Source organism: Zootermopsis nevadensis, unplaced genomic scaffold (assembly GCF_977971745.1).
Source record: "Zootermopsis nevadensis isolate Lab colony 2312 unplaced genomic scaffold, Znev_1.0 Znev_ptg000021l, whole genome shotgun sequence".
Classification (NCBI taxonomy): domain Eukaryota; kingdom Metazoa; phylum Arthropoda; class Insecta; order Blattodea; family Termopsidae; genus Zootermopsis; species Zootermopsis nevadensis.
In genome coordinates, this window is record NW_028259153.1 from 19,519,418 (window position 1) to 19,547,164 (window position 27,747).

A 27,747-nucleotide genomic window follows, 5' to 3' on the forward strand; every position below is an offset into this window, starting at 1 on the left:
ATATTTAAATCATAAAAATTTAACTCTTGGCTGACAATGAACCAGGCAGCCAGAGTTCAGTATCTTCCTGCTGTACATCTTTTAACTTTACCACATCTTTACTTTACTGTACGTGTCAAATGAATAGAATACCTGCAGACCTTGATTCTCAGTAATAGATACATCACAAAATAATCAAATAACCAGTTTCTTTTGATGAAATTGTCTATTTGTACTGTGAAAATAGATATTCAGATTTAACATTTCAGTTACATCTTTTTTTACTAGGCTTGTCATTTAGGAAATTTGGGGCATAACCAGGAAGCTAACAAATGAAAAATTTGCTTTTATATTATTATTTAAACTTGTTAAAGTACACATTATAGTCTACAGTGCCGTCATAAAAAGCAATTCTCATGAAATAAGTAGAATAAAAACAAATACTAAAACTGTTTTGTCCCGTCAGTTAGACCATAACCAGATGTAAAGTTGGGTATAACTGGGTGATGTTCTATTTAGCTTTAATTTAGAAACATGTAAATTAATCCAGATTGCCATTTTTCCATCCAGTACAGCCTTTTGTGAGTCCATCTACCACATTTGAAACATTTCTGACAGTTACAAAAGACACATTAAATTACAATAAAGCGATTGCAAATGTATTTGTACTTCTGGCAAAAAACTGCTATACTCATTTTATTACTCCATGCTGGGTCCTCATGTGTTTCTTCATGTCACCTTTCTGTGCAAATCCTCTGCCACACACATGACAAGCGTGAGGCTTCTCCCCAGTATGCGACTTGGTGTGAATACTCAGTGCATTCCATCGGCTGAAGGATCTATCACAATGTGTACATTTGTATTTGCGGATGCCAGCATGCAGTTGTTTATGCTGGTAATACACACTGCTAGTCAGAAAGGACTTACTGCACACATTGCACTTGAAGGGGCGTTCTTTGGTGTGTTTTGAGCGACGGTGATTATTAAGATCACCTTTATTGTTGAACGTCTGTCCACATATGTCACATCTATACGGGTAGTCTCGTGTGTGTGTTCGTCGATGTGTATACATGGCAGGACCTTGCGGAAAACTCTTTCCACAAACGTCGCACATGAAAGGTCTCTCCCCAGTGTGCTGGCGCCTGTGGATGATGAGCCCAGAGTAGTGTAACAGCACCTTACCGCACTCTTCACATGGAAACCTGTTTTGTGGGCGGTGTTCTTTCAACTGGTGTCGTCTCAAGTCAGTTTGCTTCTTAAAACTCTCTCCACAGTCTTCACACAGGTGAAATTCAGGTTCCTCAACCCTACATTTTTTATTTTGTGAATTTCCTCTGTGAAAACCACTGTGTAAAATGTAGTGTGTTTGCAATCCTTTCCATGTATTAAAACTTTTCTCACACTTTTCACATACATACAATAGGGGGATTGAAAATAAGCTCAGTTTCTTGCACTGACTGTCATGTTTCAAGTGATATTTTTTATGAAATTTCATTTGGCTGTGGTCTGGGAAGAGCATATTGCAATATAAACAATGGTATGGGTTGAAACCAGAGTGTTCTGAGGTATGCTGGAACAAATGCTCCATGTGTGAAAACAGTGCTTCACAGTACACACAACAGAACAACATCTTTACTTCAATTTCTTCAACACTTTTAACATCAATCAACAAGTCAGATGTGGCATGTTTTTGAATATGTAATAAGGCATATTCCATATTTGGGAACACTGCTCTACATACATTGCATTTAACACATATCTGAGGAGTAAGGGGTCTGCAGTGGGTAATCTGTACGTGCATACTGAGTTTGGAAACACAAGCAAAACTGGTGTCACACTGATTACACTGAAAGGGTTCTGCTACAATGAAGTTATGAGATGCTGTATGTTTTCTCAACATTGTAGTATCTTTAAATTGCTTTCTACATATCTTGCATCTAAATGGCTGTTCCACAAGTTGACAGACATGAGAATCTAACTTAACTTTAGACATGAAAGAGGCACCACATTTCTTGCAAGTTTCAGTACCACCATGAACTAAATTCATATGACGAAACATCATATTCTCACTACTAAATTCTTTTTTGCATCGTTCACAAATTAAAGTTCTCACTCCACTGTGAAACTGGGTATGAAATGAAAGTCTTTCTACTGTACCAAATATTTTGCCACATTCTGCACATTTGCAAAGTTTTGCATCATCAGGTACAAGTGCTTTATTTTTCTGCAAAGTCTGTTCATTTTGTAGTCTACCAAGTTTTTTGAGCATTTCAGAATTATGATTTCTGAAGTGATTTTCCACATCTGTTTCCTTTGTAAAATATGTTTCACAAAGAACACATGGTAAACCACTGTCATTCACATGGTACTTTGAGTGAGCTAAGCCGGAATACAAGTCTGGGCAAAAATCACCACAAAAACGGCACAGAAATGACCAAGAAGTAATATCTTCGATGTTATGTTCATCACTGGAATGCTTTTCATCTCTGCTATCATTCTCTTCAGCATCATTGACTAGACTGACATTTGCAAATTCAGAGTTTTCAAGTTTATTACAATACTCTTCTGTCAAGTCAAACATTTCAACAATTTCACCATTTGTATTGAACTGAGAACTGTTTGCTAAATCTATTTCTTCTGCATTACAAATACCTTTCTGAAGAATCATCTTCCCTTCACAGCATAATGGACAACAATATACTTTGTTACCACCAGTTAACTCACTTAATTTATCTTGCTGCCTGTCTGTAATATGATCTTCACTATCATTTCTAAAGGGATGACTAAAATAATTGTAAGTAGCAGTCAATGGGGAAGTTATTGGGAATTCCAATGGATGAATCTTCATTATTCGTTTTAGTTTCTTCTCAGCCTTAACACAAGACTCAGCAAAATCAAAACAAAAATTTAGTTTGTTGCTGCATGGCACACAGAGTTGCTTTGGTAGTAAATCGGTTACTTTAACCTGGGGGAAGAAAGTAACATTGCCAATTAATGAATAATGAAAAATGTTAAGGCCCATTTCATAAGTGCAGTGACCATTTTAAAAAACAATTGCATACAAGAAATGCCACTATTGTAGAAGCTCTACATTTTTAGTTTCTCTAAGTACATGAAACACACTTTACAAGATTCTAACATACTCACTGCAGTTTATCATAATCATGATTTGATAATTATATACTCACAGATACTGGCAGGCATGTGTTGATTTTGTCTGCAAGATGTTGCTCTCTTCCAGTTCCATTGAATATATATATGCCTGTACTGATGCTACTTGCACATAAACGGCACAGCTGCCCTTTACACTCCAAATCTTCAATCTGGACACTACTGTCCATGGACTCTACATTTCCACTTTCTACCTTTATGATAATTTCATTACCAGTATCTTCTAAAAATAAATACAAAATCAAATTTAAGCTTCAAAGGACTAAAGCATGAAATTCATCTTCAAATAATGGATTTATGTGTAAAGTTAACCTCCTACATAGGTCTATATGATAAACTGCAATGGTTTTTGTTTTACATTCACTGTAAAATTCTGGCATACCAGTCTTCATATTTAATAGAAAACACTCTACTGACATATTATATATTTTCCAGGAAAAGGAAAAGCAAGGATATTACAAAAGAAAAGTTGCTCCATGTAATTATTTTATACCAAGCTTCCCCTGTCGGTAACAAACCAAATACAACTAGATCCACTTAAAGTAGCAATGGCTTTATACTGTCATTATTTTAACACAACAACAGTTGCTTGAAGTGTAAATATTTCTCACTAGTTCTTATTAATATAGGTGACATTAGTGACAAGTTGAGGTTCTGATGAAATATGGTTATTGAAGGTTGGTCAGAACAATTTGTGTATGTTGTCCTCTCTTAAATAGAAAATTAAATACCTGATACCACTTGTAACAGAAGTGCCAAAACAGTCTGGTTTATAAAAGAATTGAAGCTTTCTTAATAACTAATTTCATGAAAAGTAAGGCACTATACCTTGAGCTATTAAAACCCAGTAACATAAATATCATAAGTAATCTGATGGGCATGATTGTCACCAATATGGGGGAAAAAATATTTTTTTTATGTTTTGTTTGGCTTATTTTTTACGATATAAAACACAGAATACAATATTACCCTGATTCTGTATTAGACATCTATTATTACAAAGTCGACTAACCTATTTTTATTTGAAACTTACGTATTATACCCATTTAACCTTGCATCAAAACTTAATTCTGTTTCAAAGTTACATTTTAACAAGAATTGGCACATTTTACTTACCTTCGCGAAAAATCCTTAAGTTATCTAGTTCCATTATTTAATGTATCTCAACAAAACATTCGCTATTCTACAACCAGAAGCTGTTTTGGTAGTTTGTGATTGGGCATGGCATATTCGGGACAGAAACAAAACAAAGTCTAGCACTGAATTCAATATATGGACTATCCAGTGTTAGAAACAAGGCTCAGGTGTCGATCGGGTATGTTCATACGATTGATTTCCAGTTGGGTCACGTAGATTATTGTTTGCTATAGTAAATATGTTATAAAGTGGTTACTATTGTTAGAATATAGTTTTATTTATTATTATATTTTTAGAAAGAATGTACTGCTTTTCAGCGGATTGTTTTAGTTAAATTTATCGGATATAACCTCAAAGTTTTTCTCCATGACCATACTTAAAGTAGTTGACTTACTTCAAAATTTAAAGCGTGCAATAATTTGAGGGAATGATTATCATCCATCTGCTTTCCAAATTTTGCATGGATGACAGTGGTTCCTTAGTTGTCGGTCGGAAAGTTAAATACAGTTTTGAAACAATGTGTAGGTTTGTGAGATTCAGGAAGAATTATTACAAAAGTTTGAATTATGTCAGTACTTTAGTTTGTGAAGTACTGTAAAACCATTGTCTAGCACACTGGGTACAATATAGTTTGTACTTAGCACACATATAAAGGTATTTGGTATTGTGATTGAAGTTAATTTAAAGCAATTTATTCTCCATGTATAACTTGATTTTTTTTAAAAAAAGTGTAAGTTCTCTTTGTTTCTGCTCTTTGGAATTATCCCCAATGGAGAGCATTCACAAGTTGTTTATATTCCCAGGTGCATGTGATCACTAGTCATCACAGTAGTCAGGGTCATGTTATGTGGTGGGGAATAAAGTCTGGCTTTTCCTTGTGTGTTATTGTATTGAGGCATTTACTGTGAAAGCAGGGAAGTCCTGCAGAAGAATTCAGCACTGGCTTTTAAGGTAGGTGTACTTGTTTCACATTAGTTGCATAATAGATTTCTTCATGAGAACTTCCTTTTTCCAGACAGGAATTCCCCAAAATCTGCTGTTCTCTAAATGGGTGATAATAATAAAATTAATGTGAGTTACCTGCAGTTTTAAAAACTTGTGGATAACTGCAGTACAGTTGAATAGACAAGAAATTAAGAAGAGAATTTTAGTTAAAATTTGATGTTTTTTTAAATAGCTTGTTGATACATTAGTGTAACATTATGTAATTTTATAAACTCTTAGACTAAAACACCTACTGAAAAAAATGAAGATGGGAATTAAGATAAAATTCTCTGCTGTTTAAATAGTTATTAGTTGTAAATGATTGTAATATTGTGCAATGTTATAGACTCTAAGAGAAAAACTGTACATCTGAAGTGATAAGAGATTAACTGAACATTTAAGCCAGAGTTTGTTGCTGTTTAAGTAGCAGTTGATTACAAATTAAGTGTCACAGCGTTCAATTTTGTAAGCTCTTTGAGAAAAACAAGGTTCTTGAATAAAGGAAAAAATTGAAGTGAGAATTTTGTGTATCAGTTATATTATGCAACAATGTATAAAATCATATACGGATACAATTTAGAGTTACAAAGAATAAATAAAGCAAGAAGCAACAAGGAAAACTGCAATCCTTTTAATCAGTTTAAGTTAGGGTAAAACATACCAAAATAATATCCACAAACGAAACCAAATCTGTCTTTCAGCAGTTCATCCTTGGTGAATTAAATGTTAAGTTCCAGTATAAAAATAATTAATCTTGAAAACTTTCATGAGACATAGTGTTCATTATCTTGTTCACAACAGCTGACCATGGGATACTGTCTTGAGGCAGTGGAATCCATTCCACATTTTCTGTTGCTTATTTTGTGTTGAAGAATGTATCTAGGTCTTTTGTGACAGTTCTTTAGGGTGAGGGGATGTTGGCTGCATCCATCTCCCTCATTGGATAACCCCCCCTGTTATTGGCTTTTCATGGTTGTTTATTCAACATATTTGTAGCTGCACTCCATATCTTGACATTGTGTCTTTTGTTTGAAAACTGAGGACATACACATTCTGAAACTGAAGGTCTCTGATTAAATACATAAAGCCTAAAATTCAATGTTTCCCTGTGCTCTGCAATGCTTATGTATTACAGGTTTTGAACATGTATAGAGGTGTTGTAGTACTGATTTCATCACTGCTGCTCCTGTGCTCAGTGTGTGGATATCAGCTTAAAAATGGAGGAAAAATTTGGGCCCTGTTGGTAGCTGGGTCCAATGAATATAACAACTATAGACATCAGGTATAATTAATTTTATATGTTGCCAAGTTCTTTTTGGTTTAAAGTATTTGAAGATTATTAGTTCTCAAAATGCAGCGTTACTGAACTGTGTTATTTAAGTTGAAGGAATTCAGTTGTATGTGATTGTGACTAATTATATCAGTATTTTTTTTGGACATCGTCCGGGATGTAACTGATAAGCACAACATTTTGAGAGTTGTCCGTACTCCTATGTTCATGTGGATGATTATACTGTTGGATTTTTTTTATTAAGATTATTGGTGACATTTGAAATTGAACTCAGGACCTTTTGAATCCTTGGTTTGTGTGTTGACTATTAGACCATGCTGGCCACAGAATTTCATATGTGCAAGAACTTGATTGAGTTTGTGTTAAGAAATTTGCCTTTCAAGGGATTCAGTTTGCTGATAGCTTTACATTAGAAAATTCAAATTAGTATTCACAGAAAACTATACTATACTCTGCTGTGATGTTAAAGATGTCTGATGTGTGAAGTGGTTACTGAAATCATGATTTTCGTTAATTGAAAATGAAAGTTGCAATAACAATTCTGTTATTATATTTGCTTGTATTTTGACTGAATTACATTCTGTTTACAGGCTGATGTTTGTCATGCTTATCAGATCCTTCATAAGAATGGTATTCCAGATGACAATATTATTGTCATGATGTATGATGACATAGCATATAATGTTCAGTAAGTTCATTAACTTGGTATACCTTGATCAGTTACATGGATATTTGCAACTGCAATATAACTCTTAAAACAACTATCATCATTTATATATAAATATTCAGTATTACCACTACTACCATGTCTTATATTAGTTAACAACTATCATAAAGTATCACTGTAGAAGCACAAATTCAGTGGCATCTGGCATATACAGGTTGTGCGGGAAGTAAGTAGGCATTAAATAATCGCTATACATTGGAAATATAGAGGTTATAACCATTTCTCAATGCCTACTTACTTCTCACCCAGAATATTTTCAAACAATATCTGCACCAAATAATTCATTTAGATTTATCTGTAACAAGAGTTTGGACATATATATTCTTGTCTGATGAATGTTGCAATAAGAATTGTTTACGTATTTTATGTGTCTTGTATGTTATATGCTTGTCAGTAGACTGTTGTGTAGAAAATCAAATTCTGGGTAGGCATGTTTTATCTTCTGAAGGAAATTTCTGGCGACTATAATTTTTGTCTGACTGATGAACTGAACCTATGTTAGCGACCCATGGATATAAGTTCGTATTGACGTGATTAATTATAATTAAAAAATCCGAGACAATATAATGCTTTTATAGTATCCATCTAATCATTTTCCATGATTTATGTAGGAATCCAACAAAAGGAATTATAATCAATCAGCCAAATGGATCTGATGTCTATAATGGAGTTCCAAAGGATTACACTGGAGAGGTACAATTTTATTTTTGATAAAACTTCTAATTTATTTAAACATTTGACTGCATATGTAACATATTTAGATATATTATCAGACAGTGAAATCTACAAGGTGCTATGGTTCCCCATTTCCGACCATATCCGACTGCAGTCTGTAGAAAAGTTGTTTCTTAGGCATGGAGACGGGTGGCAGCTGTAGTAAAACAGAGAAGCAAAAGCATTTATGATGTCAGAATTATAGGAAGTACTGAAGTTAATTTCTGTTCCAAAATCTTGATAGTCTATGTTTAATTAAGTGATTTTTTTTGTATGTCTTTGTTAGCTGTAAACTGAAAATTGAATTGCCACACTGTTGTGATCATAACAGAATGTTCAGTTAATGATCACACATCGGACCCAGATGCGTTCAAGGTGTTTATTAAATTGAAACGTAGTGTTGCCCTTTGCAGTACATATGCATACTCATGCCATGTGGCCTGTGGACTTGATTTTGTTTGATTCTGCTTTGTAGACTGTGAATTCCACCAACTTCTTGAAAGTCTTGACAGGTGATGTGGAAGGAATGAAAGGAATCGGATCAGGACGTGTAATTGAAAGGTTTGAATTTATTTATTTATTTATTTATTTGCTTTATTTATTATAGCAGTTGGTTTGAGTAATGGTTTAGCTTTCTGGATGTGTACATTTAGCTTTTAGTGTATTATAAAAGGCAGTAGATCAGGCATGTTGATTTAGTGATTACACACTAGATTTTTATTTGGAAGGTACAGGTTTGAATCTTAGCTAAATCACCAGCTATCCTGCTTGAAGTTTTTGTAGATTTACTCAGTTATTCCAGGCAAAAGCCACGAGACCACATCATTTCCAGTCCTCTCCAGTTCCATAAATAAATATACTTTCAATCTATTTAATGTTAAAAAGCCTTTGCAGTTGATACAGTTTTGTTAAATGACATGTGAATGAAGCAGAGGTATGAGACTTCCCTATAATGACCTTTTGAGGAATATAGTATTTAAATTATACACCTCCTTGATTATTTTTCAAGATTTCTGTTGTACTGTTATGCCTCCTTGGATTCATATATACTTAAACTTTTTTTTGTAATGTTTCATATATTAGTTGCATCAGTCACTCAGGCAGGACATGCTGTGTCTGCATGAATTACTGTGAAATTTAAATTACATCTAAAAACAACAGGGAACATCTAAATGCATTTTTAATGCACAAAAATAAACACATTGATGTCAGAGCCAAAAGGCCAAACGTATATCACAGTTTGTAATGATTTATTAATTTTAGATACTTTAGTAACATGTTCTTCTGTGAAATTATTTGTGCAGTGGACCAAATGATCACGTATTTGTTAACTTTGTCGACCATGGTGCACCGGGGATTCTCGGCTTTCCCAGCGATGAGCTTTATGCTGATGATCTTGAAAAAGCTTTGAGAAAAATTGCAGTTAATAGGCAATTTGCACAGGTAAGGCTGAAACTATTGTTGCTAAATCTGTCCAGTACTCTGTTATGTGAATACTTTGAAGTTTGCAGAATGTACTTTTAAGCCAAAATATGGCAGGAAGAATTGTATTTCAGCCGTTGTTTATCAATGAAAGTCTTCACTGTACAGTATCGTCTGACTTGTGGTAGATTATTGTTTAAGTCGTGATACATTTAAACACTAACTAAGCAGACAGTCTTTAACTTAACTCTTTCCGTGACTAATTTGTCAAATTTATTTAAAAATCTCTTTGTATTTGCGTATTTATTGGTCATGGTGCTAGAGCTTAGATTATTAGATTATACTGATTTCACATTGTCCCTGTTACAATTCAAAGGCCTATAAATCAGTTCTAAGGGGTTCTGACAGTGGTGTACTACATTTAAAAATACCTTGTTTATAGACTTTGTCCAGTGTCTGATATTCAAAATCATAGTGTTTCGGAAACTGGATCTGTTTCCATCATCAGGTAAAATAAAGAGGGAGAAGAGGCACTTACTCAGTTGGGTCCATTAGAAAGAGCTAACCTCAGTCACTGGACCATGGGCCATGGTTTTGCTTCAGTTAAGTTATGAATTGTCAATTTGTAAATTGAAGATTGTACTGAACTGTTTCTTGTAAGGTTAGTTGAATAAAACCATAAAATTATGTGCTTTTGGTCTGTATAACATGAAACAAATTTTTTTCATATCCCAAGATTAGGTTTTCATGTGTGTTGTAATCCAAATTATCCAGTACGGATAAAAGATCTTTTGAAATCAGTTTGTTGAGGTCCACCAATATGAAATATCATAACAATTCTTTCAGCCAGAGTGAAGTTTTCTTTTGTGTATATTATGGGCATTCTGCTTTTCTTTGTTTTTTCTTCTCAAATGTGAATGTCCAAAAGCAAATAAAGTTTAAAATTTGAACTGTGTACAGATCCATTAATCCCAAATGTATGTGAATAGTGGAAGATATAAGTGAACACTGAACTTGGTTGAGGAATAAGATGGTAAAAATTTTCTTTTTACTTGTAATATTTTGTGAAATTTAAATGTCGCCATTGTGTTTTCTGTTCAGCTTGTTTTTTACGTGGAGGCTTGCGAATCTGGTTCAATGTTTGACAGCCTCCTGCCAGATGATTTGAAAAGTATGTATATTTAAATTTAGTGGGTAATGTGAATATGAACTGTGCATTAGAAATTATATACAATGCAAAACTGAGTTAACCATTATCTGATGTTGCTATGTGTAACATGTATATATTGCAGTGTGTTGCTAGTATGTAAAATTTACCTCAGAATAGGCTGCTAAGATGGTGCGTCTTCTGATGTATAATGTATCAACGGCCATGTAATTTTCACTTCTTAGAAATCCTGTCGTGCATTGCTATATGATTTGAGCTATAATGCTTTTCAGCCGAATTGGTGGCTGGAGCGTGCACCAATCACATGTACTGTGCCTTGGTAGGAAGTAAAGGAGGGAGGTGGAGGGGCGAGAAGGTGAGGAAACAGTATACCATGGTGTAAGATGTAGCATTGGTTTCCAGTGAATGGTTATAACACTAATCAAAGTACACGTAAGAACTGGCAACAACGCAGTGTGGCTGCCGATGTTTCTACCGCGGGGTTTCTTAACAGACTGAGGTCTAGCTGCTTATCAACAGACCTCCTTTGCGCTGATTGGTCACTCACAAAGAGCAGAACTCGACTCAGCCGCCAATTCCGCTGAAAAACATAATAGTGAAAGCATATTGTTTGTCTGTGGGACAATATATTTGAACACCAAAGTGAGGGAAACCATAAGTGAAGATAATAATTTAAAACTGAGATTATTAACTTCAGACCTTAGAAATTGATTGTTAAATGAGAGAAAATGTTAAATTTCGGACAATGAATTGATATTACACTGCACATGGTTTTCTTTTTGTTACAGTCTTTGTAGTGACTGCAGCTGACCCAAAAGAATCTTCATATGCTTGTTACTTTGACAACACACGAGAAACTTACCTGGGTGATGTTTTCAGTGTAATGTGGATGCAGGACTCTGAGGAGGTATAGTTGTTGTTGTGCATACTGTTAGGTGTTGTAGTAAAACTGTGACTGTATGGCTTTCGTGAGACCAAACTGACTTCTTGATGCTTCATAGATTGTACCATATGGCGGCAGTACTTATTTGAACAGTTGAGTTTTCATAGTTATCTGTCATAGAAATAAATAATCTGAATAGCACAATTTTTTGAAGCAGTGATGTATAAATCTGGGATTATTGTCTGTGAATAAAGTTGTGAGGGTTGAATACATTCATTGACACTTACTTTGAAAGTGCTAAGTGCAGATTTTTTGTATGTGACACATTTCAATAACTTTACTTCTGTTTTGTACAGATGTCAGTACATTTTATATCATTTCTAGTAACTAGTGTTTGTTTTACTTTTGTTAGGAGAATCTGCTCAAAGAAACTTTGCATCATCAGTATGAAGTTGTGCGATCTGATACCAACACAAGCCATGTTGAAGAATATGGAGATTTGGATATTGGATCAATGCATGTCTCTGACTTCCTAGGTTATCAAACCAGCAACCTTAATTCACCCAAAACAGAGCTGCCTCCAATCAATGTAAGTTATAATGCTTTAGAGATTTTCATTTACCCAAATCAAAGATACATTTTTGTTAATTTTCTCATCGTTGTGTTATTCATTTTCTGTAAATTTGGCGTGAACTTAAGATTTCAGATTGCTGTCATCATATTACTGGTATATGGGTATATTGGAGTTTCTAGTTTCCATAAAATTTTTGTAATATTTGCATTGAGGATCATACAAAACCCGTAAGTATAAATTGTAGAGTTACTGGTTGATAAAGAAACTTGTAATATAAATTACCACTGGGCTTTAAAGTGTTAATGTGGTCAAAGTTAACCGAACTACACTGGTAACTGTCAACAGGTTAGACCCGTGTTAAAACGAATGTAACATAAGTTTAAAGGTAGCATTTCTTCGACTTCAAGTGTGATTGTTAAATTGCCATGACTCATTTTTCTTGAATCAACTAGTAGTATTTTATCCACATCAGATGTAATGGATATGCTGCCATGAACTGTCCACCAGTCTGATTTATGTAAATGGGTAGAAGGTTGTGAACAGTACTGTGAAGTAATTTTTAATTTTATGTGAAAGTATGGAGGATGATAATACATGTATCGCTGATTGGGTCTAAGCTAAGAGCTGTCATTGCATATTCAGACTTTTTTTTTGTAGGATGCAGTACCAAGCCATCATGTGCCAGTTGCTATTTTGGAACGCAGGTTGGAAGCAGCAGTTGATCCCAAGGAAAAGCAAGAAATTAGATTCCAGTTGCATAGGCTACTGAAAGTAAGTTGATATATCTCTTGCTACGTCCTTGGCTCTTGTTATTATAGGAAATTTATTTATATTTTATTATAACATTAATCAGCGTGTTCAGAAATCCATAATATATGTTTGCCTGTAAAATTTGTGATATAATTACAGCAGATTTTAATTTTAGTGCTGTTTTTTTTAACAGTATCGTCATCACATGGAGAGTATTGTGACACGCATCTTGATGGTAGCCACTGACAACAATCAACAAAAAGTTAAAGAACTAAAAGTAAATAGATATCAGTTCAGCCTGGAAAACTTTAAATGCTACAAGGAATTGGTTTCATCTTTCTCTGAGAATTGCTTCAAACTCTCTGATGTAAGTTTTGAGAAATTAAATTTACTAATGTGCCAAAAGAATATAATTTATCTAGCTTTAACATTACTGTAATTATACAAAATAATAATTTTGCCTGTTGTTTTGTATGGGTGCGAAACATGGTCTCTCACTCAGAGGGAGGAACATAGATTGCAGGTGTTTGAGAATAGGATGTCGAGGAGGATATTAGGGCTTAAGAGAGAAGACAATGGGGCATGGAGTAAACTGCATGATGATGAGCTTAAAAATCTGTACTCCTCCCCCAATATTGTCAGGGTGATTAAGTCGAGAAGAATGAGATGGGCGGGGCATGTAGCGCGCATGGATGGGACAAGAGGTGTGCACCGGGTATTGGTTGGGAAGCCTGATGGCAAGAGACCGCTGGGGAGACCTAGACGTAGATGGGAGGATAATGTCAGGCGGGATCTATGGGAGATAGGAGTTGAAGGAGAATGGATTTTGTTTGCCCAGGACAGGGTCCGGTGGAGGGCTTTGGTTAATTCGGTGATGAACCTTTGGGTTCGGTAAGCCATCTAGTTAGTTAATTAGTTAGTTTAGTATTATTGTTAATGCAATAATATGTGTGGAATATGAATGTGATCACAGCTGTAATTACATGAGAGTTTGCTAGAATGTATGTCTTGCACAGTGAATTTTATTTTCTTCATATGCATTTTCTGTTGTTTTTAATATCGAATGTAACAAATGTTTGATTCGCCACAGAATCCTCATGCATATAGACAGCTGTACATACTAGCCAATGTGTGTGGCCACAAGAAAGTAAACGTGAAGTCTGTGATGAATGCCATTACTCAGGTCTGCTCGGCTCATCCTCGGCTTCGTGGTATTGTTTAAAAATATATCTGCGTCATTTCACTGCTATGGTAGCTATTTTTCAGGTATGTACTGTTGGTTATTTTTTTATTGTATTAAAGAAATGTGAGCCGAGCTAAAACTACGTACTGCAGTTGGCTTAATCAGCCCTAAAAATTTGGAACTTAAATTTTCAGTCCTAAGTCTTAATAATTTATTGTGATAATTATTTATATTCATATTATTTGATATCTTGGTTATGGAAAGAGCCCCAGCTACTCATTAGACAGGAGGGTGGGAGGGTCGGCTTCGCAGTCAGTCTTGGGTGGTGGTGAAGAAAAAATAATGCTGCTGCTGCTGGAAATTGATAGTCAACCAGTCCATGGTCAGTCACTATACTGACTGAGCTGTCTCCTCACAGTAACCTCCGACACAATTTAAATTATGGAAATACAACAGATATTAATTAAAGGAAGTCAGTATAAATATCTGTTATTGAACTTGTTGAATATCAAAAATGTATTCACAGCCCAAGTAGGTGATGGAAAACTTTGTAGCATTGAAGAGGGTTATCAGTTTTCTGCACACGCCTTAGATTGTTCTTGTAGAGAGTGTACGTCTGCTGTTGACCAAATTCTAGTACTATACCCTATTCGAGAGGTAGTCGTTCGACCTCGTTAGGCTACGTTTGCTTCCGTATCGGCTGATATTTTATTCTTTGAACAGTTTTGTAATTGCTGAAATACTAAAGTAAAATATATTCAGGTCGGAATATTATATTGTTTTGTTTCATTCCACCCATTTGTATTTTATCATATTGCGTTTATATTCTGTTTATTTATAATGCTGTTGTGTAATTTAATTTTCCAGCACATCTGTTACTTCTCCACAGTTTAATGTTGTTTTATTAGTTGCTGAATCTGGAACCGAGTGTAGACAAACCATCACAATTCCAGAAGATTCTTCAGTAGATTTCACTTCTACATAATTTAGCTTTGTCGACTTGATTTTTTAACGTACGTATTTTGTTGATATGCGGTGACATTTACCTATTTTTGTGTCATGAGTGTAACATATTACAGGCTCTTACACTTAGATCAAGATGAAAATGGCCTTTATTTCCATTTTAAATTTTATTATGTTAGGAATTGGCTCGACTAATAATATTTTGGCTGTAAGCAGAGGAATACTGAACTCATCGCTATAATAATGCCGACCTGATGTGTAATGTTTATTGTATTGCTTTTTGCTCTAATTATACATCTCCCTTCTGTATCAAATAACATTTATTATATAAAGTGGCTATATGAAAACAGACTTGCCCCTTTTTGTTCTTCTTCTATGGCTCTCCGGTCCATATTCGGTCCATGGCCTCCTCAATTCTCCTCTTCCGTTCAGTCCTCTGTTAGGTCCGTCTGTCCGAGGCTTTGATCGAGGTTTCGAAACATCTTCCTTTTTACGGTGCAGGGTTGTTAGCCTTGCGACCAACCCCCAACCTGGAGGACCAGGGTACCTCTCCCCCTCGACCAATCTGGCTAGGGAGGCCCTACCAGTAGCTCTTGGAGTCTCTGAGGTACTCGAGCCCCACCACCACCTCGACAAGGTGCAGGTACCATTAAGTGGGGATCTTCTTAATACGTCATAGAAATAATGTAAGAACAAGTGCTTTCGTATGTTTGTTATGTAAAAGGGAAAGCCCACTGCGGCTGGATGTGAGAATTATGTATCTTTTTTTGAAAGCTGGAAAATTATCGTGTGCAGAACTGAAGAGTGGCAATTGCAGCGTTGTCATGTATTTGTATGCGTCTGTAAATGGGAACCATCCGATGTAATAGATTCATAATCAGCAATTTTGTGGTCTCCGCTTTTCAATGTAACTGTGAGTCTGGAAGTTACAGTACTCGACGGCTATAGAAGTACTCCACTGTGCTGTCTTTCATGAAGCTGGTACCTGTGCAAGGAATTCATTAAACTGGATGGTAGTGGTCTCGGGAAGACTCTTATCACTTTGGACGGAACCCGACTGTCCATTGTCATTAAAGTAGGAATCCAAAACTAAATTTTGAAGGGTCACAACAGCCCTCTAAAAGCATCCCCCATTTTGTAGAGCATGCATTTTATTCAGAATATTGTAATCGGGACCGAGAAGTTGGTCTTGGGGGGGTTGTGTTGACTCTGGTATTAGGCAGCATTGTAACTATATTGTAAGACAGTGTAAAAGAAAGTCATTGATAATATTCCCTTCTAATTAATGTGAGATGTCTGTAAGGGAGAAGTAAAGGAATTCTTCCATAACTGTGATCTTTGCCGTATTACTTTTGTAGCATGATTTGTTGACAGTATCTGCACAACTGTTTCCATATTTATGCTTTAAAAATGCGTAAATGTTAATGCATTTTTGTTTCTTTTTTATGAATCTTTGGGCTCGTAATTATTTTGTATGCATTTCTTATGTGTTAAAAATAACATACACATTTGGTATTCAAGTCTTCTACATGCATGAAGTTTATTAACTGGCACAAATGGGAACATGAAAAGCACTGAGAAGTTATTTAGTTCTTAAACATGTGCTGTAATGAAGCACATTTTTATCGTGGAACGTGTTACAATCTGAAATGTCGGATATGTACTGCAACGGAAAAGCACGCAAAAATGACCTACTAGTATTTTGAAAATAAAAAGTCTCTAGGCCTAAGCGTGATCTGTCAAAGCTCGGGTTACCAATCGAAAATATTACCGATTTTCTATATGAATTTATGGTCGTCGCACGCGCTTCTATAAATTTAATTTCCGAGTGCCATCCGCAGGATCACATAACCTGTAAAACGAAGACCTCATTATCATATGCGTTGAAAGAATAATATTGTGTTAGAAAATCATTACGGAAGTTGCTAAAGGCTCATCTCTGTTTTTTTATTTATTTTCTCTGTGCCTTAGACTCGCAGGGAATTAAGATTAATTTTGTTTCGACATGATTGCTACCTGACAGAATTACTAGTGACATCTACTTCCGGAAGAATTTATGTCCTCGTTCTGCTTAATATATTCGAATTTAAGTATTTTTATATGTGATTCAGTTGAATTCGACACGCACATTATCTTTTTTTAGGTTACCGTGTTTAATAAATTGGTCAGTTTCAGTTCGTTCAGTGATATGTGTTCAAAAAGATTCTGGAGAAGCAAAATGTGTGTTTGACAAGTGGAACTCGTTTGTAAAATCTATGTAACATGTCTTGTAAGTTACCAAGCGATTTTTCCCCCCGTATTTTACTGTCCGACGAACGCATTTTGAAATAAATTAAACCGAATATGATTTGGTCTAACCCATGACATTTTGGGGCAATATATTGAAGTTGGATTCGATGGATGACGTTTGAAACGTCATCGAGTTTTATTTGTAAATATGGCGGCCATCACCCTGTATAAAATTCCAGTAAACATGCATTTTTTCTTGTGTACTCAGTCGTTGCTAAAATACGTTATGTTTCATTGACTTACCGAAATTTTATAAATATTTATTTTCGGTAGTATTGACCTGAAGAGAATATTAACTACAATAGTTTTCTAGGAAATTTTAAAGTTATTTGACTGAAAAGCTACAGTTCGACCCTTATCTGCAAATGTTAAGATTACCAATTTCGTCTGAAAATTTATTAGATGCAAAGCGTCAATTCCAATTATAAACCGTGGTCGAATAACGCATTTTTGATCTTGAATTCCAGAAATATTTTTGTTAAAATTGTGGATTTCAACGGCGTCACATGATCAAAGCAAAATTGGTTATATTAGTACGGCATTTGTTGTAACCAGAAAACTGTTGCATGATGACATTTAGAAAGCGTGGTTTATGTGTCACAGAATATGTTGATGTGATTCCGAAATTTTGATTATTCTGATCGGGCTAATTTCGGCAGATGTGTTTGGATTTGTTTCCAAAATGGACATGTTTGCCTGCGAGATATTATGTCTTTAATACTTTATTTTAGATTAACATTTCGACGCGAATAGCACGTATAGTTTATAAGCAGTAATTGATAATGCCATTTAGTTGCAAATTAGATTTTATAATAGAAAGGATTTTCGTGTAACAGTTGGCTCATTGTATAAAATTGAATATTGATGATTTATGTGTTAATTTAAACAGACGTTTTTAAGTAGATACTCGGCACATAGTTACCTTACAACAGCGTTTCCCAAACTATGATACACGTATTATTATTATTTCCAAGTTCACAGTGTACCACAAATAGGCACACACTGTCTTTGTTTTTGAAGTTTGTAATATAATGATTAATATTAAATATTTAAAAATATGGCAAAAGTAGCATATTTGAGAACGACGGTAACAAATCAAAATTACAGGCACCAAGAAATTAATCTTTTTATCCATCCCACAAGAAAGATGCGAATAGCCAAGTTTGCAGACCATTTATATAACAGGATGGGGAAAATTGAATAATAAAGCATTTGATAATTTGTATTCTTAGCCTGACGTTATTAGGGCTGTTAAATTAAACTGGATGAAAAATGCATGGAATATTGTAATGTACATGATTTTAGTCGGGAAGCCTCTTGTTATTGTAAATTTTCTGTGTTGTTACACCGAGGACATTTTAACAGTTTGATCATGCATTTTGTTTTTAAAATTAACTGTTTAGTGAAGTGTGTGTGTGTGCCCATGTGTAATTCCAGCCCATACAACTGGAGCAACGCAGGATCGGTGAGTAGAAATGCTTACCTTTGTGTATTTTGTAAGTTGCCATTCTTCCATCCTTGTGTCGCTTGCATTTGTTAAGTTGAAATTTTTCTTTGTTGTCTACTGAAAATGGCAAGAATGTGCTGGCTAGTGGAAGATTACCAAATTTCGTAAACAATTCTTTACACGAGCTGTCCATTTAGTGCCTGCCATTATTCACTACGAAAAATGTAAAATGTGTCGCAACGGGTTTGTTACAGTTTCAACAAAAATCAAAGTTAAGGATAGAAATTAAATGATTTATCCAAAGTCACAATAAAGGCCAAGGATGTATGTTTTAAAATAATAAATTTTTAAAATGAAATATTTAGAGGAATGTGCTACATAAATGAATAGCTTTAGGTTTCAACCAACTGTTGAGGTTAAATGACGCAGAAAATATTTTAAATGAATATTATATGTCGGGGACAAATAACACGCAATATCTACTATATAATTAAGTATATATATTTTCACTTTTAATTAAAACAGATATTTATTATTATGATATTACATATTCCAATGCTCTCTATAGACAATTTGAAATGGACTGTATCTAAAACATATAAATGTTTCTTGTCAACATACTTTTACTGCACGAGTAGCAATGTATTAAGATATATCACTTTTCTGGAGTGTCCTCCATTTAACACACACACACACAACATATTTACCGGTACTTTTTTAGCTGCAGTTGAGAAATCGGGCAGCACGCGAACATGGTAAAGCAATTATGGGAGACAAATCTACCCGAAGTGTTACTTAACACAGGGGAAACAAGGATTTATGGCTGATGTACAAAAACACATTCTGGTTCTTGACAGCGTACTCATCTGAAAATTCCTGTCGGAATGTTGGGCGTGCCCTGCATCAGACTGTTTAAAACAGTGTTATCCAAATTATTATGACCTATTTTACTACAGATATGTTTATGCATATATTCTTACAAATTAGTGTTTTTGCGGTAGGCCACACATTACTTCACTCTTTCTATGTATATCACGAAGTAGTTGTCGTATGACTTTTTAGTAAAGGACATTGCCATCCTTCCTATTTTTGGAGGGTGGAAATTGCGACTCTTCATCTGTTTTTATAACTTTATGCATGAAACCATGTTTGATGTAGTTTCAGAATTTAAGAGCAGAAATAATTTGTTTTTTTGAGATTTTTATTAAGTGGAGAATAAGTTGTGGGTATTTAGTTCAGATTTATGGTGTGTAAGCACAAGAAACTTTTATTTTGATCAGGAATATTGGTATGGTACTTTGTCGAAGATCATGAAACTAATTTTGTTGTAATTATGAGTATGTTTCTGTCGCTATTAAAATTGTAATATGTTTTGTTTCTGGTTAGTCTCTGAAAACTTATCGAGTTAAAACTTTGTTATAATTCAAAAATATACAGAATTTTGCACCCCATATATTGATCATATTTCCTTTCTTTTACTAATGTGATGGCATGAGCCACATAGGCTTTAAATGTCCCTTAATTATCAGCTCTGATTGGATATGTTAGCTCTTAAAGGTGTTTGAAAAAATGAATTTTGTATAAAATTAAGTGGCTCGATGTGTTAATTATTTAATATCGCTTCAAGCCAGAATTATTATAACTGTCATTTGAGGAGTTGCAATATGTGACATGTCTCATTTTATGCAGCAGCGATTTTCATTCACACTGATCAGCCCCCATATATAACCACGCACACTCCATCTATATAGTCTATATGTAAAATATGTTTGTCGAAAAGAGATTTGTTTCATATCATCACATGCTTAGTACTCATTTTTTGTGTTGAAGTGCCCAATGACTTAAGGGTGGGGTAGAATAGGGTTATAGTGAATTGTGAGGATCCTTGTTAATATCGACGGTCGCAAACAGAGGGTCATCATTGTTGGCCAGATATCAGATTCAGGACTCCCTGTTGTTCTCGTAGGTGGAAATTTAAATGGTTTTGTGTTTAGATGAGATTAGGGAAAGTGGGAACTTTATATACGTTAACTTCAACTGCAGTTTTAATCAATATAGTACGAGCAGTTTGTGTACGTGTAATTTGAGGTTATGGGCGTCACTTCAAAAGCAACACTTAGAGAAAATGTACATGGCGCATAGATTTTTTAGTAACTGCGTCTGTCTAAATGATGTTTTAATATTAGTCGGAATATATCTGTGAATAAACTAACGGTTGAATTATGGATATATTAATTTTTAATTTAATACTTCTGTTCGAGACTTGGTCCCAGCAGTTCCTATAGACGTCTATTGCTTCTTCTGAAAAATATTTTTGTACAAATAACTGACCGGTTGCTTTTTAAACAAAAGCTTTCTATAATTGATATGTTTGAAATAATGGGGGTGTGTATATGGTATGAGGGATGAATTTTAGCAGAAACAGAAAGTTTGATCTTGTTTGGTATACTGATGAGTTATATATATCTCAAGATATTTCATTGTACGTTGTGTATTTCTAGGTAGACTACGATATAAATAAATAATAATTATTGAATATTCATATTTGTTGTGTTGGGGTTTCGAAGTCATTAATTTGTGTCACAGGGGTGTGTATATTAACAATGATTTACCTCTCGTAGAATGGGTATTCAACCAGAAGACAATAGAAGATAATTGTCTGATAAAACAAATTCCAACTATAGTTCTTTGGTTCAAAGGCCTATCAAAACAGTCTGTCATGTTGTAACTCACTGTTTTTGTAGGGATGTTGTTACAATTTCGTGGAAGGGCTGACTGTGAAAGATACTCATTGAAGTTTGGTCAAGTTGGATCAGTTCGGAAGTCCGTGGAAATGTAATTACAAAGTACAGTTGTTGCTTCATGTTAAGCTCAGTCCGGTCCAGTCCATTCCCCTGCCTGTCCGGAGGCAGTGATACGATTTTGGAGATAATGAGACCAGCTCGAATACGAAGTTGGAATCAGTGGCGGACAAAACCCAACTGACACATATTATAATATCATAAATCCCAATTTTAATTTTTATTTAGACAAGTTTAAACACGTGCTTTTGTTTTTATTCTAGGCAATTTCTATAAGCTTATCTTACAGCCTGGAACAGCAATACTTTTTTCTAATATATTTGTAACCCTAAACCACATTTTATATTTATATATAAATATAATATTATTTATGCAGCTATACACTCTTGTTTATTTAAATAAAGAAGCAAATTAAACTAATTTCGCTTCTCAAATTCACTTATGTTATCAGTGCTTTCTCTAATCAAGAAATAAATTCGTGATGAAAAAATCATTCCCCATTGAATTTCAACTGCCTCTTTCCATTAGTAGACTTCTGCCGGCGTTTTACCAATTTTGGACGTTGGGATCATTTGTTTAATGCTACGCCCATGACCAAATGTGATATGATATATGCGCTGTCAGCGCAGATCAGCATTTAATTAAAATAATTAGGTAATTACCACCAATTACTTCCATGACATGTACGATTTATTTCACTTAGAACCATTGACCCTTCTGATTTGATTTTTTTTTTTTTTTTTTTTTTTTTTTTTTTTTTTTTGCGTTCGAAAGTTCAGTAAGAGAAACGTTACCCTCCGTTTCTGAATAAAGTTAACTCTTTATAGAAATTACGTATTACCACTGAGACCGACTAGCCGAATTTTCTTAATAAGAACACGTACGGAACAGCAGTAACAACTTCCGGTGTAAGATAAGCCGGAATACACAGAGTGCCTAGCGTAATAAATCTCGGTTCTTTCAAAAGCTGTATACGAGATTCGCAGTTTGCTGCAGTGTATTTTAATTTTGAGTCGTAATTGCTCTCTATTTTTCACGGATGGCATGATTATTGCTGAAATGTGATCGAGTTTGCCCGCGAACGACCAAAGGCTTCGCTATTTTTTAAGTCAATAAATGCCAATTATTGTATTTATTCTATAGTAACGCTATATCCGCCACTGGTTGCCATTTCTTGGAACCAATAATCATGACCTCTCCATTTGTACTCGTCTTTGACCAAGATTAACTGGCGGAATCAGAATGTTTTAATGTAATCAACATTTGCTAAGGAGTTGGTGGGGGTTGTGTTGTATGAGGGGTAATGAGACGGTCTGGGGGATCAATGCTTGTTGTAGTGGCCGTGGTTATTGTGGTTTCTTGTCCTGTGCTGGCATGTCTCTGCGATCTTAAGAAAGCAGAACCATTCTTTTCACCATCTCTGAGTAGCTCGAGGAGTCTTTCTTTTTCCAGCAGGTGATAACGTAACTTCTCGCCCATGGCCGAAAGCGTTTTCAGTTGCTCCTGAAATTATGAATAATCACGTATTGTATAAAAGTATTTCGAAATAGTTGTGATAATTTCAAAAGCTATTATCTGGGGAATGTATAAATATTAGGGACTTATCGTTCATGTTAACCGTGAACAACGAAAAATAAAACTCTGTCTTAATTTCGTGGTTCAGCGGTACTCCATACACACTGCACCTCGGCAGAACAAAAATACATTATAATAAACTGAATCATTGCACAAGTGTTCAAAATGACCGCTGTTTAGCCACGTGGCATAGTCGACAGCGGCGAGCAGCTGACTGGCAAGCGGTCACCGTGTTCTAATATGTACACATTTTTTTTGGGACGTTCTGTATGTACATTTTGATTGCCAAATTTTGTGGGAATTTATACTTTGAAGCAGGCCTATGATTCCCAAGAAGTAGAGATACTCGACGACGGGTCACTTAGCAACCCCGGTGTGATTTGCCCTTGAACAAATAAAAGATATGATCCATCAGTCTGTAAGTCCGAAGAGAAATTTCAAATAAATATCTTCCTCTAATTTTGAAAGAATGTAAACTAATCTAATATAAGGACTCATTCTTTTTTTAATGACGTAGGAGACGTCATTCATTTGATGTACTGTAGTATGTAGTTGATTACATTTTCGTGATTAAATAAAAGAACATGATACAGTGAAATTTGAGTGTTGTCGGTAACTTAAAAGCTTTCTCCATTCATGTAGATTTCTAATTTCTCAGTCTCTTTGTGCTGTGCTCTGCTGTGTGGTAAATTTACCACGAAGTATGAGAGAAACAATTTCTATGGCTTTGTTTGTTTCCCTCTCATCTGCATGGATAGACGGAGGGCTTTGTTTCCCTAACAAGCGGCCTTGGTGTAAAAGTCGTACGAGTGTGTGGTGCTCGTGAGTTAGTGCTCTTAAAATCACTGTTCTTTTATACTGGATTTATTCGGTATTTTACACCAGTGAATGAAACGTGTTCCGCTATCTCTCAACACTTTAAAGTAACTATTGCTGGTTTTCAGGCGTTGAAAGGTTTGAAACTGAAACATTAGCCATCAATGAACTGTGTGTGAAATACGGATTGGCGGCGAATTTTAAGATTATTATTGGGTGGGTTTATAGAACCCACAAGAACTTAAGGACAGTTGACAGTAAACAGCCTTGAGAATGAGGACAGAGATGGTCCTCGAAACGTCGGCGATTAATCACCATCTAACATGTCTGATAGCCCGAGAAGACTTTATTAGTGACGTTACGCCTTATGAGCTTCGCTGCCAAGAAAAGTACAAAAATCACCTCTAGTGAGAAGTCACTTAATTAGTGTTCACATTGGCGAAGCCCATACTGAATCAGCAATCAGAAGTGGAGAAGCCCCCACGTATAGTAAGTAGGTCCGAGGGATACCATTTATCAGCAAGTATAAGAAACGTGATGAAAGATGGCCTACAGCAACAACTACCATCAGGCAGTCCCTAACCTCCACGACACGTATAACATTTCTTCCGGAAACAGATAAAGCCCTTTGCATTTCCAAAGGATTGGATTACCTGAATCTTGTCGAGGTGCCTGGCGTGGTTCCAAGGCAAAGCAGCTCTTTGCTGCTGCCCCATCACTGCTACATCTACCAACTCTTCCTCAAGTAAGTCCCCTCCATCAGGGAATTTCTGTTTCTCGGACTGCATCGCCAGCAGCTGGTCCATTTTGTCGGGGAAGGGTGCCACGGAAGGTTTGTCTGGGGGCCCGTTTTCATTGTTTTGTGCGTTTCCAGGAGGCTGTAGTAACGAGCTCTGCGTCTTGTTCAGTCCCTTATTCTTTCTTGGTGGAGCTATCACGGAGACGGCGATGTACGCGTTCCTGTGACGTGCCCTTTGCCGGGCTTCTTTTTGCTGTTGGGCAAGAATCTGTGGGCTGGAGGTCACTCTGTGGTATGCAAAGTGGGGCCACTGCTTGTTGCCGGATGCCTCCTTGGTGTGGTGCGCTATGGCTGTGTCCAAAGCGGATACAGGCCTCTGCTGTGACGAATGCGATTTTGACCAAGCGTTCGTCATCCTCTCTCTTTGTTTGGACGCTGCCGAATCTAGCGATGGCTTTGACCAATCGCTGATCTTACCGTCTACTATACCGTTATGATTTGAATTATAATGCGAGTAATTAGGCCAGATGTAAGTGTGTGGACTCTGGATTGGGAGATGTGCTTCGAGGGGAAATTTTGGCCAGTTATCTGATGTTTCGTCAGGGTTGTAACCGTTTGTATTCGAACCAATGATTTGATCTGAGGGAATGTTGGGCCAAGTTTTGACGTTCCCAGCAAGGTTACCATGTTTGAGGGACTCTACCGAAAACCTCGGCCAACTCGTACTGGGACTATTATAGACTGATTCACTTTTATAGTATCTTCTCTCCTCCTTTGGATTGAGGCCACGCCAGTTGCTAAAATTGGTCTGCGATCCTTTCGACGTGTGTGCCTTACTCTCAGGTGCGTCCTTACCAAGAGAACCGCTGAAATGAGGCATTCTGCTCTCAGGCACATCCTTACCAAGAGATCTGCTGAAACCGGGTATTCCCGCGAAGTTGTTACTGTCCGTATCTCTGTACGTTGATTTGGAACCTGATAGAATTCTGGCCCACTCGTCCGGCTTCCTGTAGGTATTTTCTATGGCCTGACGTAAATTTGAGTTGCCGGATGAGCCAAACCAATTGTTTCTGTTTCGATGCCGATCCACTGAATTTGACGAAGAGTCCATTCGGTTTGTTTCTGCACCGCCATCTTTTAAAGACTCAGACCAACCGTATCTGTCAGGAAGATCCTTCGATTTTGTGGGACTAGGAATTTTGTTGTTATTTTGATGATCAGACACCGATAAATAAGCGATTGCTGAATCTATACTTGACATATGATTACTTTTCTCTTTCTGGGCCGTCCTGTTTGGCCATTGTTTGTCTCCGTTTCCTGTTGGTATCCTGTTTGAATCTGTGGGTTTGGTTTTGTTTCGGATATTTACAGAATCCAGAGATTGCAGTGAATTTCCTTTTATCTTCGATCGAGGAGGATCTTTAGAAGTTTTTGTCAAGTAACTTTTGACTTTAGAAGTTCCTTTAGAAACCTTTGATGTCTCTCCTTTCTCATTGGCAGGTGGAAGAACACCCGCCTTCCTCAACTCTTCTCTTCTGATTTCCTCTTTCCCTTTTGATTCCGACTGCAGTGTCTCTCTTTCTTCTTTAACCTTCATATTTTCTTTCTGTCTTTGTTTCTTCTTCTTCTTCTTCTTGTCCGCCTGGTGGTGCTTTCGATTCTGCATCTTTTCCTTGATCTTATCGGTGAAAACAGCCTCTGTAACATTCGTGCTTTTTTTCTCTGACCTGTGGTTTGACTTTCCGGGGGACTTGGCTTCTTCTAACGGCTTTCTTGATGTTGCCAGATCTTGATCCAATTGCTCTGAAAAATAATCCAGCAGAGAACTGTGTTAATAAAAATTTGATAATTTTAAGAAAGCGTGTTAAAACACAAAGTGACCTTAAAACTGTTTACACGAATGTTGCATTACGAAAACACAATAACATTTGAGAAAGATGAAATTATAAATTTAGTAATTTTGTTCATAACTATTTCCAGAAACATTTATTTTATGCTTTTCTGTTCTTTACAATACAGTAATATAGAAAACATAATCATCTTTACATTATAATACACATGGTTTTTGTTGGTCTACTTGCAGGTTATCTAAGGTTCGAATATGCAGACGATTTTTAATAATGAATTTGAAAAAAAAAAATGTGAATGATTTGTGCCCTGAGTTGTTTCTCACGAAATGAGCATTTTTCGATTTCAGTTTCGTGTACAGTATAGGAGTTCTGTTTAATCGCCACTAAATTAAGATTCGTCATTTAAATTCTACTATAAATTTTCTGCATAGAAATGTAATTGAAATCCGTTATTAGGAAGCAAGAGGTGTTTGGGGAAAATTACACTTCTGGCGGAGATAAGAAAAGCATTTAAAATTTTAATCTGGAAACATGGGGGGGGGGGGGGGCACCTTGAAGATCTAGGCGAAGATGTAAATCTAATATGAAAGTGGATCTCAAAGAACTAGAGTACGAAGATGTAGACTGGATTTAACTGGTCCAGGATAGAGTTCAGTGGTTGTCTGTTGTGAACCTTTTGCTTCAATAAAAGATTCGACTGTCGTCATCTCTTCAAGGAGATGGGCCTTCTCATTCTAAATCCAGAAAATAATTTTTGAGATAAAATAACCAAAACACGCATATTTTATGCACTTGATGCTAAGAACGCTTGAATAGCATAGAAGTTTCGGATCAACATCTGAGCTGTTTCCATGACAACACCTGTTTTGCTCAGAGTGCTTCATTGTGTCCGCGTTGATGTCCGCACTAAAAGAGCCTGTTCATTGTGTTCTGGTATAATGGCGAGATGCAGTATGCAGGATAATCTGTATAGTCAGCTATAGCGACTGACAAGACACGTGATCGTCACATGTCCTTAGACTCTCCTTCTCTCTTGTTTTCTTTACTTCCTTGCCTGTTTACTTTATTTTATTTTATATTTATTTAGTGTTCTGTCTGACGACAGGTCCATATGAACAGGATCCTTCCATCCTTTTCTCGGACTGGGACCTGTTCATATACGTTCTTGGCAGATGATCCAGAAGTGGTTTGCCATTGCCTTCTTCTGTGTGTGAATGGAGTAATTGTTGGGATGCCACGGAGGAAAACTCCGTGTTGCCTAGACCACGGCCTTGCCCAACACAA

At 35.9% G+C, this 27,747-nt stretch overlaps 3 protein-coding genes across 7 annotated transcripts in view; 1 reads left to right on the plus strand and 2 right to left on the minus strand.

Moving 5' to 3' along the window:
* Positions 1-186: 186 nt before the first annotated feature.
* Positions 187-4,401, minus strand: topi (matotopetli). 2 transcript variants are annotated; one of them, XM_022061407.1, is made up of 3 exons: positions 4,267-4,401; positions 3,168-3,373; positions 187-2,944 (listed from the first exon to the last, which is right to left on the minus strand). In XM_022061407.1, exons 1-3 carry the CDS (start codon positions 4,298-4,300, stop codon positions 671-673), a joined length of 2,514 nt encoding a protein of 837 aa, XP_021917099.1. In that variant the 5' UTR covers positions 4,301-4,401; the 3' UTR covers positions 187-670. The 2 variants fall into 2 exon arrangements, with proteins under 2 accessions (XP_021917099.1, XP_087209173.1); XM_087353047.1 differs by lacking the exon at positions 3,168-3,373 and having other exon boundaries at positions 4,267-4,362.
* On the plus strand, positions 4,327-15,297 carry LOC110828600 (legumain). Of its 3 annotated transcripts, none has more exons than XM_087353051.1 (14): positions 4,327-4,465; positions 5,091-5,238; positions 6,407-6,553; positions 7,153-7,250; positions 7,901-7,982; positions 8,479-8,564; positions 9,308-9,446; positions 10,527-10,596; positions 11,382-11,500; positions 11,889-12,065; positions 12,708-12,821; positions 12,994-13,167; positions 13,891-14,066; positions 14,851-15,297. In XM_087353051.1, exons 3-13 carry the CDS (start codon positions 6,416-6,418, stop codon positions 14,020-14,022), a joined length of 1,329 nt encoding a protein of 442 aa, XP_087209177.1. In that variant the 5' UTR covers positions 4,327-4,465; positions 5,091-5,238; positions 6,407-6,415; the 3' UTR covers positions 14,023-14,066; positions 14,851-15,297. The 3 variants fall into 3 exon arrangements, with proteins under 3 accessions (XP_087209177.1, XP_087209179.1, XP_087209178.1); XM_087353052.1 differs by lacking the exon at positions 4,327-4,465 and adding an exon at positions 4,807-4,941; XM_087353053.1 differs by lacking the exon at positions 5,091-5,238 and having other exon boundaries at positions 4,338-4,465.
* A 3,865-nt stretch (positions 15,298-19,162) lies between these two features.
* Positions 19,163-27,747, minus strand: part of LOC110828601 (uncharacterized) — a 184,205-nt gene continuing 175,620 nt past the window's right edge. For both annotated transcript variants that reach the window (XM_087353038.1, XM_087353040.1), the window contains exons 6-7: positions 24,528-26,416; positions 19,163-22,986 (exon numbers count right to left, since the gene is read on the minus strand). In XM_087353038.1, coding sequence (XP_087209164.1) covers positions 22,750-22,986; positions 24,528-26,416 — 2,126 coding nt within the window. In that variant the 3' untranslated portion in view covers positions 19,163-22,749. The remainder of the gene's footprint in view (positions 22,987-24,527; positions 26,417-27,747) is intronic.